The sequence below is a fragment of the Liolophura sinensis genome, chromosome 7 (genome assembly GCF_032854445.1).
Source record: "Liolophura sinensis isolate JHLJ2023 chromosome 7, CUHK_Ljap_v2, whole genome shotgun sequence".
Taxonomy (NCBI): Eukaryota; Metazoa; Mollusca; class Polyplacophora; order Chitonida; family Chitonidae; genus Liolophura; species Liolophura sinensis.
The window spans coordinates 32,717,819-32,734,116 of NC_088301.1; the positions used below are offsets into that span (position 1 = coordinate 32,717,819).

At 40.0% G+C, this 16,298-nt stretch overlaps 1 protein-coding gene across 4 annotated transcripts in view; it reads right to left on the reverse strand.

The window, feature by feature from the left end:
- LOC135471778 (ciliogenesis and planar polarity effector 1-like) overlaps window positions 1–16,298 on the reverse strand; it is a 64,243-nt gene that overhangs the window by 1,485 nt on the left and 46,460 nt on the right. For 2 of the 4 annotated variants that reach the window (XM_064751110.1, XM_064751111.1), the window contains exons 31-39: window positions 16,070–16,180; window positions 12,128–12,252; window positions 11,693–11,842; window positions 10,717–10,951; window positions 9,380–10,151; window positions 7,451–7,597; window positions 6,472–6,585; window positions 5,591–5,725; window positions 443–636 (exon numbers count right to left, since the gene is read on the reverse strand). In XM_064751110.1, coding sequence (XP_064607180.1) covers window positions 443–636; window positions 5,591–5,725; window positions 6,472–6,585; window positions 7,451–7,597; window positions 9,380–10,151; window positions 10,717–10,951; window positions 11,693–11,842; window positions 12,128–12,252; window positions 16,070–16,180 — 1,983 coding nt within the window. The remainder of the gene's footprint in view (window positions 1–442; window positions 637–5,590; window positions 5,726–6,471; window positions 6,586–7,450; window positions 7,598–9,379; window positions 10,152–10,716; window positions 10,952–11,692; window positions 11,843–12,127; window positions 12,253–16,069; window positions 16,181–16,298) is intronic. The other 2 variants (XM_064751112.1, XM_064751113.1) reach the window with 2 other exon arrangements.

Consider the following 16,298-nt stretch of genomic DNA (forward strand, 5'->3'; position numbering starts at 1 on the left):
GCATGCAGTAAACCTCTGCAATTAGCCACAGCTAAACTGCTTATCCAACTTGATCTAAGGTTAGGTGTGAAATTCATGTCCGGCAAAATCAGGCTTCAGAACAAGATTCACAGATTACCAGACAGATTCAAGTTCACCTATGTGTCAATCCTACATATGTATCCTTTTGAACAAAATTCATACTGAGAAGCTTGTTTTAGATTACATGAAATGTAGTCTGAGATTCCACATAACAAACCTGGGCAGCAATATTTTTGGCCGTCATTGCATTAAAACCAACAAGTAATGACAACCATGGAATTATTATTATTCAAAACGTGCATGAAAGAGGCCAGTTTTCAAACTTGAGCTGAAGTTTGATAGGGAGAATCTGGATGAATTTGCTACACAAACTGACGTGTACCATACATTTATGCCTTGTGAAGTTCATGTATGCATTTACCGCGTATGAGCTGTCTTCATCGTCATAAAGGATTTGCTTGACCCGTTCATCCACCTCCCAGGAAGAAATGTCAGACTCTATCTCCTCCTCCTCCAGCAAATCACTGATGTACGGGTCAGCGTAGGGACGGGCTCTCGTATCTTGGCGCTGAGACAAAGTGCTGTGGGTTGGCGCTGCAAGCACTGCGTCAGACGCTAAAACAAAGACAGAATTAATTGTGTTTTATTTTTTATCAGCTATACAGATCAATTACACATATGGCAATGCTTATTTCCACTTCAGAACCTTGAGCACATTATTAACCCTGGCTTCTGTTCCTTAATCTGTTTCCAGCTACAATACTACATATATATGACCATATAAACCTGACATCATACTAGCCCAGTTTATGAGTTAAGGAAACCGGAGAGCAAGGAGAGAACCATCATCATGGCTGTCAGCTTTATCAGTTAAGCCATGGAGCTCAGAGTAAACCATATGCCTTCACCATGTACCCGACAAACTTGCCAGAATTACGTCAGGCCTTAATTTACATCATGGCAGTCAGGTTTATGAGTGAAGGAAACCATAGAGCTCAGAGTAAATCATTTCCCTTCACCAGGTTCCCGACAAACTTGCCAGAATCACGTCATGCCTTAATTTACATCATGGCAGTCAGGTTTATGAGTGAAGGAAACCATAGAGCTCAGAGTAAATCATTTCCCTTCACCAGGTTCCCGACAAACTTGCCAGAATCACGTCATGCCTTAATTTACATCATGGCAGTCAGGTTTATGAGTGAAGGAAACCATAGAGCTCAGAGTAAATCATTTCACTTCACCAGGTTCCCGACAAACTTGCCAGAATCACGTCATGCCTTAATTTACATCATGGCAGTCAGGTTTATGAGTGAAGGGAACCGGAGATGTTGACAGTAAGCTGTATGCCTTCACCAGGTACCTGACAAACTTGCCAAAATTACGTCAGGCCTTAATTTACATCATGGCAGTCAGGTTTATGAGTGAAGGAAACCGGAGATGCTTGCAGTAAACTGTATGCCTTCACCAGGTACCTGACAAACTTGCCAAAATTACTTCAGGCCTTAATTTACATCATGGCAGTCAGGTTTATGAGTGAAGGAAACCATAGAGCTCAGAGTAAACCATATGCCTTCACCATGTACCTGACAAAATTGCCAAAATTACTACAGGCCTTAATATACATCATGGCTGTCAGGTTTATGAGTGAAGGAAACCATAGAGCTCAGAGTAAATCATTTCCATTCACCAGGTTCCCGACAAACTTGCCAAAATTACTTTTCAGGCCTTAATATACATCATGGCTGTCAGGTTTATGAGTGAAGGAAACCATAGAGCTCAGAGTAAATCATTTCCCGTCACCATGTACCCGACAAACTTGCCAGAATCACGTCATGCCTTAATTTACATCATGGCAGTCAGGTTTATGAGTGAAGGAAACCATAGAGCTCAGAGTAAATCATTTCACTTCACCAGGTTCCCGACAAACTTGCCAGAATCACGTCATGCCTTAATTTACATCATGGCAGTCAGGTTTATGAGTGAAGGAAACCATAGAGCTCAGAGTAAATCATTTCCCTTCACCAGGTTCCCGACAAACTTGCCAGAATCACGTCATGCCTTAATTTACATCATGGCAGTCAGGTTTATGAGTGAAGGAAACCATAGAGCTCAGAGTAAATCATTTCCCTTCACCAGGTTCCCGACAAACTTGCCAAAATTACTTTTCAGGCCTTAATATACATCATGGCTGTCAGGTTTATGAGTGAAGGAAACCATAGAGCTCAGAGTAAATCATTTCCCGTCACCATGTACCCGACAAACTTGCCAGAATCACGTCATGCCTTAATTTACATCATGGCAGTCAGGTTTATGAGTGAAGGAAACCATAGAGCTCAGAGTAAATCATTTCACTTCACCAGGTTCCCGACAAACTTGCCAGAATCACGTCATGCCTTAATTTACATCATGGCAGTCAGGTTTATGAGTGAAGGAAACCATAGAGCTCAGAGTAAATCATTTCCCTTCACCAGGTTCCCGACAAACTTGCCAGAATCACGTCATGCCTTAATTTACATCATGGCAGTCAGGTTTATGAGTGAAGGAAACCATAGAGCTCAGAGTAAATCATTTCACTTCACCAGGTTCCCGACAAACTTGCCAGAATCACGTCATGCCTTAATTTACATCATGGCAGTCAGGTTTATGAGTGAAGGGAACCGGAGATGTTGACAGTAAGCTGTATGCCTTCACCAGGTACCTGACAAACTTGCCAAAATTACGTCAGGCCTTAATTTACATCATGGCAGTCAGGTTTATGAGTGAAGGAAACCGGAGATGCTTGCAGTAAACTGTATGCCTTCACCAGGTACCTGACAAACTTGCCAAAATTACTTCAGGCCTTAATTTACATCATGGCAGTCAGGTTTATGAGTGAAGGAAACCATAGAGCTCAGAGTAAACCATATGCCTTCACCATGTACCTGACAAAATTGCCAAAATTACTACAGGCCTTAATTTACATCATGGCAGTCAGGTTTATGAGTGAAGGAAACTGGAGATGCTCGCAGTAAACCATATGCCTTCACCAGGTACCTGACAAACTTGCCAAAATTACTTCAGGCCTTAATTTACATCATGGCAGTCAGGTTTATGAGTGAAGGAAACCATAGAGCTCAGAGTAAACCATATGCCTTCACCATGTACCTGACAAAATTGCCAAAATTACTACAGGCCTTAATATACATCATGGCTGTCAGGTTTATGAGTGAAGGAAACCATAGAGCTCAGAGTAAATCATTTCCATTCACCAGGTTCCCGACAAACTTGCCAAAATTACTTTTCAGGCCTTAATATACATCATGGCTGTCAGGTTTATGAGTGAAGGAAACCATAGAGCTCAGAGTAAATCATTTCCCGTCACCATGTACCCGACAAACTTGCCAGAATCACGTCATGCCTTAATTTACATCATGGCAGTCAGGTTTATGAGTGAAGGAAACCATAGAGCTCAGAGTAAATCATTTCACTTCACCAGGTTCCCGACAAACTTGCCAGAATCACGTCATGCCTTAATTTACATCATGGCAGTCAGGTTTATGAGTGAAGGAAACCATAGAGCTCAGAGTAAATCATTTCCCTTCACCAGGTTCCCGACAAACTTGCCAGAATCACGTCATGCCTTAATTTACATCATGGCAGTCAGGTTTATGAGTGAAGGAAACCATAGAGCTCAGAGTAAATCATTTCCCTTCACCAGGTTCCCGACAAACTTGCCAAAATTACTTTTCAGGCCTTAATATACATCATGGCTGTCAGGTTTATGAGTGAAGGAAACCATAGAGCTCAGAGTAAATCATTTCCCGTCACCATGTACCCGACAAACTTGCCAGAATCACGTCATGCCTTAATTTACATCATGGCAGTCAGGTTTATGAGTGAAGGAAACCATAGAGCTCAGAGTAAATCATTTCACTTCACCAGGTTCCCGACAAACTTGCCAGAATCACGTCATGCCTTAATTTACATCATGGCAGTCAGGTTTATGAGTGAAGGAAACCATAGAGCTCAGAGTAAATCATTTCCCTTCACCAGGTTCCCGACAAACTTGCCAGAATCACGTCATGCCTTAATTTACATCATGGCAGTCAGGTTTATGAGTGAAGGAAACCATAGAGCTCAGAGTAAATCATTTCACTTCACCAGGTTCCCGACAAACTTGCCAGAATCACGTCATGCCTTAATTTACATCATGGCAGTCAGGTTTATGAGTGAAGGGAACCGGAGATGTTGACAGTAAGCTGTATGCCTTCACCAGGTACCTGACAAACTTGCCAAAATTACGTCAGGCCTTAATTTACATCATGGCAGTCAGGTTTATGAGTGAAGGAAACCGGAGATGCTTGCAGTAAACTGTATGCCTTCACCAGGTACCTGACAAACTTGCCAAAATTACTTCAGGCCTTAATTTACATCATGGCAGTCAGGTTTATGAGTGAAGGAAACCATAGAGCTCAGAGTAAACCATATGCCTTCACCATGTACCTGACAAAATTGCCAAAATTACTACAGGCCTTAATTTACATCATGGCAGTCAGGTTTATGAGTGAAGGAAACTGGAGATGCTCGCAGTAAACCATATGCCTTCACCAGGTACCTGACAAACTTGCCAAAATTACTACAGGCCTTAATTTACATCATGGCAGTCAGGTTTATGAGTGAAGGAAACCGGAGATGCTCTGATTAAACCATATGCCTTCACCAGGTACCCAACAAACTAGCCAAAATGACTTCAGGCCTTAATTTACATCATGGCAGTCAGGTTTATGGGTGAAGGAAACCGGAGATGTTTGGAGTAAACTATGTGCCTTCACCAGGTTCCCGACAAACTTGAAATAAAATTACGTCAGGCCTTAATTTACATCATGGCAGTCAGGTTTATGGGTGAAGGAAACCAGAGACGTTTGGAGTAAACTATGTGCTTTCACCAGGTACCCGACAAACTTGCCAAAAATACGTCAAAAATGGCAGTCAGCTTTATGAGTGAAGAAAACCGGAGATGCTCTGATTAAACCATGTGCCTTCACCAGGTACCCGACAAACTAGCCAAAATGACTTCAGGCCTTAATTTACATCATGGCAGTCAGGTTTATGGGTGAAGGAAACCGGAGATGTTTGGAGTAAACTATGTGCCTTCACCAGGTACCCGACAAACTTGCCAAAATTACGTCAGGCCTTAATTTACATCATGGCAGTCAGGTTTATGGGTGAAGGAAACCGGAGATGTTTGGAGTAAACTATGTGCCTTCACCAGGTACCTGACAAACCTGTTGACTTACAGCCTTAGCTGAAGCGATCAGAATAAACATAGAGGCTAGCATACAAGGTAAACCAGGGCTAATTAAAGTCAGAGTACTTCCTGCTAATGTTTTATGTAATAATTATTAGGTGTTCCAAATTTTGTTCCTAAATTTTTTGTTGTTGTTAGACTATTGTGTGCATTAAAGCCAGGTGAAATAGTTATCCAACGACTGACCTAATGTCTTATTTAAGCAGAGGTTGCAGGACCTCTCTCATATGCACCAAATGTGACTTGATTAAAGTACTGGCCATGTATAATATCTGTTCCCACCTCTAGCAGTCCTGGCTGTTTTGGGGGCTTGTTCGTTGAGTTTCTGTAATTGCTGTGTGTAGGTCTGAGGCTTGTGCCGAGGTCCACGGGAGTGTATTCCCACCTGAGGTCGTACATACACACTACGCTTCATACCTGACAATTAAATGTACAGATACAGATATACACATGCAACCACAAGGTACATGTAAATGTTGGTGTTTTGGTCACTGTGCCCCTTGATACCTGGGTCAGGTACATGTACACATACACAATATATTACATGCACTTGCATGTTTCAGGACATTCTACAGATCGTGCAAAAAAAGAAAGAAAAAGACTTCAGATTTAATTTCATAAAGAAATTATTAAATGGAATCATTCCATCAACTCATTCTCTTGCTTTTCTTACCAAGTGTCACAGCTGGCAAAGTTTTTATTATTTTACAAAATTATGGATTCCATTAGCTTAATCTTCAGATCTTACATATTAGGTTTCTGGCACTAGTATTCGGGGCTTCAAAGGGCTCGTGGAATTGTATCTTTTGGGTACACGGAGCAGAGGGAGACAATGGGGATCCGTCCAATGACCGACAGTAGAACCTTGACGTTTGTGTCCCAGCTCATCATTATCATGTCACAAAAATGACAGAACAACGCTGCATTACAAACCAATACATTGTAACACTGTAAAAGTAACGCTACAATAATTTTTTGACCCACAATGGCTCGAGGTCCTCCTTCACACTGGCACAAAATCAAGGGATTCAAAAATATGCTGCCTCCTTATTGTTTGACTCCCATTCTGCCGGGTATTTCATGATCAAAAGGTTAAGCCTTTCCCCAGGTACACTAGGGTTAACCTGTATTGCCATATTCTAATGTGGACACAGTGTACCTACCTCTTGTGGAATATCCACCCTTGTTGGAAAGCTGTTGTAACTGCTGGGTGTAAGTCATGGGCTTGTGTAGTGGTCCCTTACCCCTTGACACAGGCCGAGGAATGTTCGAAGTCCCTATCCAAACAAATAATGTCATCAATTTCTTTTTTCACAACAAGAGCATAAAGCTACAATGTATCAATGGGATTTATGTATGTATTTGATAGGTAATTATCTCCACTTGCAAATGCAATGCAGGCATCTTGTGATCTAGATATCATCTAGCACGTAATTAATGGTTATAACATGATATCCATAGTTTCAGCTGAGGGTGAAGGTGGGTGGTGAGGGTGGGTGGTGGGGGTGTGGTGGTGTTGGGGATGTGGTGGGGTTGGTAGCATGTGCAAAGTATGAGAATACTAGAAGTTTCTTATTATTTTTCAGATTTAAGTGAGTGAGTGAGTGCTTGGGGTTTAACGTCGTACTCAACAATTTTTCAGTCATATGACGACGAAGGAATCTTTAGGGTGCATGTACGTGTAATGTGCCTCCTTGTTGCAGGACGGATTTCCACCGCTCTTTTATTTAGTGCTGCTTCACTGAGACGACTTACCGAAGGCAAGTAAGCCACCCTGCCCGAGCCATTATACTGATATGGGTCAACCAGTCGTTGCACTATCCCCTTCATGCTGAACGCCAAGCGAGGAAGTTACAACTTCCTCTTTTAAAGTCTGAGGTGTGACTCAATCAAGGATTGATCCTGGGTCTACCGGTCCCGAAGCGGACGCTCTACCTCTGCTATCGGGGCCTTTCTCTTCAGATTTAAAGTTGCAGCCAAAACTCAGGATCTATGACTTCAAGAATGTCTTGAGGATGATCAACTGCGGCCAAAACAATGCTCTAGCTGCATAAGCCAATGATGGCGGTTTCTGGGAGTAAGAATACATACACATGCACTAACATAACTAATAAACAGTCTCTGCACATCCACTGTCTTTACCGTGTTTGGGTAATGTCTGTTGTGGTACAATAGGTGTACTGTACACCTTCTTGGACTTCTTCATGTCCTGTAGCCGCTCTGTGTAGGTCTTCACCCTCCTCGGTGAGGTGTTTGCTCTCCTGGAAGCTCCCGGAATGTGTTTAGACCCTGTCAACAATAATGTATTACTTTGCACCATACAACTTCACTACAGTACATGTGTATTCCAGTCATATCACAAGATTCAAGCTTGTAGCACAAGTCACAAGCTCTCTTTAATAATCATACAGTTGTCTTTGTAAAGCACCATGTTCCAGAAACCAAAAATGACTGAAAATCAAACATCCAGGTCTCATAATGCACATGGCGCTGATCCAAGATGTCTACATTCAGAAGTTTTTTTATTACACAGACATTTATAGTGTACAAACGACAAGCAGATTTTCTCAATTTCAGCCTGGGGCCTCCGTAAGTAGTGTACTAGCACAACAGAAGGACTCATGAGCTAAAAACTGATGAATGATCCCTTGCTAATATTATAATATTATGTAGAAAAAACCTTCTGTTTGGTGCACTGAAGCAATAAACAAGACAAGCTATGGTTGTATAAAGCAAATCTGTCTGACGTTTGTTTACTAAAAATATTTATACAATAAAAAAAAATTAAAAAAGAAAAACACATATCAGGCTATCTAAGCCCATGGCACACTAGGTGATTTTGGACGCCTACTGCGACAATCAGCTGATGGTCATGCAGACTGTTCTGCCTGGTTTTACAACGGGAATTTTGGACCACTGGAACCTGTAGCTGCACTGTTGACTGTTGTCACACGGATTGCAGGTATCAGAATGTGTTTGATTTTCAAAATCAAAATCGCTGTTGATTCTTTACTCACTGTGTAGTGTGTCTGGATGGGCAACCTCAATTTTAAGTGCCTCAGACCACTGACTAATCATAAGTACAAATCTTGTGACATGACCATACACAGTCCAGCCATGTGTTTATCAAAAAGACGTTCTCCATCACTAAAGCATGGGCTTATGAAATCTACAACCAAAGCTCACATCCTCATCAGCAGTCACACTTACAATGGTACAATACTCATATACTCATTTGACTTTGTGTTCTTTATGATTTATGGACTATATTTTGTATGTATCCAAAATATGAACTCATGGTTAAAGTAAACATAAAGTCAGCCACCAAATTTGAATTAAGTCCCAAAGTTTTCCAAAGCGTTTGATATATATTTTAAAAATTCTACAATGATCATCAACAGAATAAACAGCAAATGATCCTCATGACCTAGCCTCATGATCTAGCCATACATTTTTGTTTCCAAGCCATTTAGCCAAACTAGCTATCTACCGTGACTTTACATAACTTTGTACTAAGAAATGTCATGCAGTTCCAAGATTAAATATATGTCACTGAGTATGAAAATATGACAGAGAAAGGGACAAACAAAATTGCCATGGCCCAGTTGTCAAAAAGTGTATTAGGCAGTAAAACCTGGCATTAAACTTATTTTGGACTTAAGTCCAAAGACTGGTATTACGATTTAAGCCTGGCTTCACGTTCAAAACATCTGAGGCTGGTTGGTAAAAAGTGTATTACAAGTGAAGCCAGCTTTAAATCTTGAAGCCAGTCTCAACATAATACAAAACTAATGGTATTTTAGTCCAGACTAAAGTTAATACCAGGCTTAAATGCTAATACACTTTTAAACAACTGGGCCCTGGCCCCAGATACCACAAAGAGTTTAAAGAGTTATAGACAGATTCTTTCCAGCCTGCATTTAACAAAATATTGTCTTGATACATTTTGTTTTGCTACTGGGTAAGGAACAGTTTTACAACAAAATATATGTACACTACTTTGGCAGACGTCATATTCACTAAAAGAAGAAAAAACTAATATGAATCCTGACCTCTGAGAGAAATGCCTACCATATAATTTTTCCTTCTCATTCTGACTGTATCCATCCTTGGAGGAGGAGGCATAAGGCCTGGAGGTACGTGGACTTTCCCTCTGGCTGGATGCAGAGCTGGGACGTCTCTGTACCTGTTTGCGTGTTATCTCGGGTCTCTGCAAGCGAACCAACTCTTGGAAGGGCTTGGGCTTGTATGGTTCTACAGTGGACTCTGGGTCCGGCTCTGTGATGTTGTCCTCCTCCCCACTTTTCACAGGTTGTGGAGTATTTTCTGTAATTGTCTCCAAGCTTTCCACCATCTTTGTGTACCTGGCTAGCTGCCCAGTTGTCTCCCCTGACTGTTGGAGCTCTTCAGGATCAGCTAGGAAGGGTTTGACCATTGGTCTGATAGGACGTTCATCATAGTATAAAGAGGAAGGTTGATTGTGAGTACTCATGGAAGGCTGTTTTGACACACGGAAGGTTTTATCAATGACTCTGCCGTTATTAAGGGATGCCTGCTCCCATGCAGTTCTATCTGTAGCCCTGGCTGTTGGAGCTGTCTTGGGCCTAGCTCCCCTGTCTCCCCTAGGGGTGATAACTCTTGTCTGCATGCGGCGGGCAAAGCGAGCAGACTTTGGGGAGCCAGTAGCTGGTTCTTTAGGTAGAGCCACCTCATCAGTCAAGATGTCACCCAGGAGCTGCGTTGCTTGTAGGAATCGCTTTTCCACATTTTCTTTTGTCTGTGTCTTGCGGTTAGCCTCACGTTGCCTCCCTGCCTCCAAAATATCATGGTCTGTAACAGGATCCTGGAAAATAAAAACATAAAAAAAAGAAAAAAAAGTCATTTGGTGTGAAGTTTCCATCACTTTAAAAAGCACTACTGGTACATTCAGCTATATACATATTTTAATAATTCGCTGTTACTTTTAAGACATGGTATTTTAGAAGTTACAACAAATGTACAATGCTTTATTACTCAAGCAGAATTCCTTATCTTCTCTCTATCTGAGCATCACATACTGCCTGTATGCAGAAGATCATGGACTAAAATATACCCTTTTTAATTTAACCTCATTTTTCCTATGTTCTACCGGCTATATGTCAGCAACCTGCAGATGGTCATGGGTTTCCCCCTCGGTTCTGCCCAGTCCCCTGCCATCATAATGCTCTCTGCCGGTCATATAAGTGGAATATTCTTGAGTATGACGTCAAACATCAATGAAGTACATAAGTAAATAATGTTGTATCAGTGGACTAGACATTTAACCCTTCGCTGTCCAGTCAACTTGTGATGGAGAGAAAACTACCAGTTACTGTACTGTAAGATTAGTATAATAAAGGGCAGCTTTACACCCATAATCTCACACTTACTCTGCTGGTATTCTGGGTGGATGCGAACGGATGCCTCTCTTCATCCAGAAGTTCCTGTCTGTGCTTCTTGTACTCGGCATGTGTTTTGCGTCTTCTTTCTGCCATCCACTCCTGGAGCGCATGCTGCTCCTCTGGGTCACGTTTGTTAGCATTCAGTCCTGCCTCATTGGCAATCTGTTGTAACTTATCCACACTCATCTTCACACTGTCGAAACCCGAGGCTTGAGACTGCCGACTAAAACACAGAGGCTGACTGAACATTTTCAAACACAATCAATTTATTTATTTATCTGATTGCTGTTTAACGCCGCATTCAAGAATTTTCACTTATCCGATGGCAATTAGTCTTATAAGTGGGGAAAAAAATGGAATGCCTTACTTAAGCAAGTTACTGAGAAACTTTTTTCCACATGTGATGCACATATATGCAAACCTCACTGTTAGAAGACAAGTGGTCTGCATGGAATGTTAGACTGTGCAAACACCCACAGGTGTAACTGACTGCTTATTTTCAAGAATGCCCTAAAAGCTGTGAGCATAAGGAAATCTACACATGCCCTGTCCAAAGTGGGGTTTGAACCATTGTATGTTCTAGTCATTGAAGGTGGTGACATCATTCACCTTCTGCTTCACAATTATGTAGCGCAGTCAGTTGTGGGAGGCGCATATATGGAGTGACATACTTTTGAGTGGCACAAATGTGTAGCATAGTCAGATAAAGACGACAGAAATACAGCCTTATTTTTGGGTGGCACATTTAACAACTACAGAATTACTTATGAGTGGCACAAATGTGCAGCAGTCATTTGTGGCTGGTGCATATATGGAGCAGACTCACTATTGGGTGGCATAAATGTGTAGCACAGCCAATTGTAGGTGACACAAATACAAAGCAAGTTTATTTTTGGGTGGCACAAATCATGTGTAGCGTTGGAGTTGTGAGTGTCACTAATGCCAGCTTCAGAAGCAAACTTACTTTTGGGTGGCTCTCCTAGTCAGTTGTTTAGCCTCCTCAGGGGAGAGGCCTGCCTCAGACAGGTCAATACCTCCCTCTGCTAACATCTCCCCAATGATGTCACTAATACCACTCAGACCTGACACTTTCACATCCATGGATGGACCGCTGCTGACAGACAACAAACAATATCAGTTTATAATCATGTATTTTATACACATCATGCTCTATACACTCAACATTATTTCACTTTTATTAACGCCATTAAAGTGTATTACTGACGGTAACATAATTATTTTCATGTATTTCATAACATATTAGTCTGGATTCAACTTTGCAAATGAAGCTTTCATTCAATAAATACTCAACAATTTTTTAGTATACATTAGTTTCAAATTTCTTCCACTGACCAATGCTTGAATCCTTGTTCATCCGTACCAAAATGAGACATCTTACCTGTCTCTGGTTTTAGCAGCTGAGGGCTCCGGGGACTGGGAATGCGACACGCCCTGTGAGCGCACACTCCTCTGAGGCGACTTCTCAGACTGCACTGGCGTGAGAGTGGAATGAGGACTCCCATCCTACAACACAAAAATATCCCAAATTACCCAGAGATACGGGATAGTTTGTTCAAATGACTGAGATTTGTTAGAGCCACGAGTATTTGACAGCACCTGATAAATACTGTATATCTGTAGTATTTGATGGCAAGGATGTTGGTAATGTTTTGTTGAAATATTTTAAACTAGGTGAGCCCTCTACAGCTTATTTTGCTAAAGCCCTGTCTTTCCACAGATTATCAGCCACTGACCAATACATCGCTTTTGAGTTATGTGACATTACAACAGTGTGACCCGCCAGTGCCTACTTCACGGAATGAAAGAGCCACTTGTCTTTCTCACCACACATCCTTACGCAAAGAGAAATACAGACCAAGGTGTTTACCATAGATGTACGTTAACACAGCCTCACAACTGGGGAATGTAGCACAAAGCAAATGCTTACATAACCCTCACCATGATTAAGACTGACTTTGACAGATGGGTCTTTTCTTTTGTCATAAATCATACAAAACTAATGTAAATTTATTCATGTGACATTATTAAAGCCTTTAGATTGTCATGATAAATAGATTCTTCGATTTTTTTCAGCATGAAAATGGATACAGTTAGAGAGTAATCTGGATTCATTTAAAGAGTGTTTATTGTGTGCACCACAATGTTTATTCTTAAAAATTAGCCTTGCATTTATTAATATCTAAAATTATTGCATGAAAATCCATCGATGGTTAGATAAACTGGTGTAAGATCTGAAATGTGTACATAATCAAAAATAATATGTGCCTCAAACAAAAGCCAAAAGAAACCTGTGTTAAGAAATACTTCAAATTATTCTTTCTTACCACTAAATTGCACCAGTTATTTTCTAAGGCGGGTTTTTGAGACAATATATTTCTAGGATTTTCATGTTATTTTGAGAGTTTGAAAATCCATTAAAATTTATAACACTGATCCATAGTTAGTTCATCAGAAATGATTTTACACATGCCTTATACTGTATGTGGTGCACAAAGCCCGCTATATTTGATAATTAAATGTTTTTTTATGGCATAACAAAAAATTCCGAAACTGTATGAAATAAGTTTGGATATAGTTTTTCATGGCATATGTTTATCTCCACTTCAACAAAACAATATGTAAGTGTAGGGAATGAGCCTATGTTCTAACCAAACTACCCAAAATTATATAAAAAAAAACAACATTTAGAACTTCTATTAGAAAGATGAAGAGGTCTCCTGTTCACACACATTATAGTACAAATGGTAAATAATATATGGTACAATAAAAATGTTACTCTTTGACGCTTTAAAATGTCTTGAAAATGTGACGTGTTGTTTAATATCAAAACGCATGATACTTCTGACTTTATCTCTTCAGACTTTTTGCAAACAAAATGTCATATGGAACGAACTTGCGCAGCTTAATTTTTCTTGAAATTTGAAACATGAAACATTGAACATGAAATTTTTTTTTTTTTTGCTGAATGGAGGATCGCTAATGAGGAAAATAAATTCTGTTTATTTCCAGCCTCTGGCAAAAGAAAAATTTGAATTTTCAGCTTTTCTTCCAAATATAAGGAGCTGCAATTAAATGTTTTTGAACAGTTTATGGAAATGTTTGTCACTCAAAGGAAACCTCCTAGGAGTAACAGGAAACCTCCTAGGAGTAACAGGAAAACTAAGCCACCAGTGCTGAAAGTGCATGTTGTTGAAGAACCGAGTTATTTATTTATTTATTTGATTGGTGTTTTACCCTGTAGTCAAGAATCTTTCACTTATTCGACGGCGGCCCGCATTATGGTGTAAGGAAACCGTATCAAGTTTTCAAGTATAAGATCAAACAGATTTAGGAATCTAAAGAATAAAGGCTAAATACAGTCCACAAAACTTTGGTGATTGTGTACAAAATTTCTGCCTTAACGTAGTAAACAAAAATAACATAGTAAAACAAAGAAGTTGGGCATGCCTTGTGACTGGTTAATTTTCATGAATGAACTTCCTGAAACACTGAAATTACAATCCACATAAGAAGAGGACAAGATGATTTTTCCTCTTCAATGCTTCAGGGTAACATTTACTGGATAAAGTCACTTTTCATTAAATACAACTGATGCCAACTTAAATACATCTCAGGAGATGTATCATATCAGTTCCTTACTATTTTTTAAAATATGCATTATTATAGAGTAACAGAAAAAGCTGAAAATTCCATGGACTGACAAGACACATCTAATGTCAAATTCAAACTCTTGCAAATCAACACCAGTCTGGCAATGGGAATCAGCATAATTCTAGATAAGCTATAAAATACAAATTACACATCATCTTGTAATGTATTTGAGCTGTCCCTGAGTCAGTTATATTTTACTATTAGGGTATTCGCTGGAAATTCAACACTGTCACTTTTGACCATAAAATCTAGTTAGATATGTGAAACGCAAAGATTTTAGCACTTCAGTCACCTGTGTGACCTCAAATGAGTTTTTAGAACAAATACTGCTACGTATCACTGGGTCAATAATATGCAAACACCTACATCTGTAGACAGCATTTAATACGTCCGCAGACAGCACCACAGTCAATGTGGAGACCAGGTTGCCATGGTTACATGTAAACAAACTGTTGCAGAATTCACAGTATAGTTCTTAATCACAACTAAGCCACATGATTTTATTCATGTTGGTTAGTTACACCGATCTAGGTATAATTTACCATACATAAGCAAGACTAGGCAAGCTTTGTAATAGGTGTAACATCTGTGCCAGTGTAAACAGTCAGATATCCTCTGTACAACAACATCAGAAGTTTAACGCTCATCATTCATGTTTGACAGCTATATGTAAATATCACCCTCTCCAGTACATATATATATATTTACATTAAAAAATTCTAAACTGCGCTTATCTTGATTACTGTCGAATTTCGTTCCTTATACATTAAGATCTGTTTACATATTTTATAGCCAAGTTTCATTTATACAGTGGTGTAAATCACAACCCTTGATTTCACTGGACGAAATTACAGCACTGATGGTAAACTTTTTTTTAGGATAATTCTGTAAATATGTTGTGCAAAAAGTGAAGGAAATGTAAAGAGATTCTTTGTAAGAGATGTAAGGAGACAATTAAAATTTCAGCTCAATGTATAAAGAACTGTGTTTTCACCTAAAATTTGGCCTGCAAAATATGTACCTTCAGAAAAACATAAAATCCTTAAAATGATACTTTTGATGCCTCCACTAAGTTTTTCTGATAAGAAATCAATTACACTTCACAGAAAAAATGTTACAATGCTAAGCTGGCGCCAAGAATCCATGCAGTATCTGTGTAAATGTCACCTTGCCCACACCGTAGCGACATGGTTCACCGGGCTCTGGGCACTTTGGTGGTGTTCACCTAGTTCAAGATCAATAATGACATAATTTCAAAAGTCCAACAGCTGACGGATGCATAATATATAGAGGGGTAAATAACAGGTATAAAAATACCCCCAAAATGAAAATTTGTTAACAATAATTCAGAGGCACCATATTCATTTGGCAAAGAAACATAATCTTTGTTTTACAGTTCCTTTTCATGTATCCTTTAAATATCTGATATGGTCTAAACAGGTCACCTTGCTCGGGTACGAGGTAACTTTCTGTTCACTCTGAGAGCCTGCCAGATAACCTGTAGAACATGCTGGCCGAGTACGTCCATTATTGTTGACAAATGGTACAGCAATGTTTGTTTCCACATTATTACCATTCTCAGGTTTACTACACGATAGCAGATAAAAACCACACGAGGCGAAAAGAGGTTGTTATAAACCACATATTTCGAGATTTCAATAACACCTACCTTAAGCACCGAGTGTTTGTCACCCCAGGCAGATCTCTGCGATGATCTTGGTGAGGCATGGCCGACACCTGGATGTACTGCCTCCCCTATACTCTCTATTGTACTCAGCAACTGAAAGTAGGCAGAATCACATGGATGGTACATATGGAATGTTGTGTCACTCATCACCTCTGGCCAAGAACGTCACGTTTTTGCCAGCATTTATTTGTTTCTCTGTCAGCAACTTTAC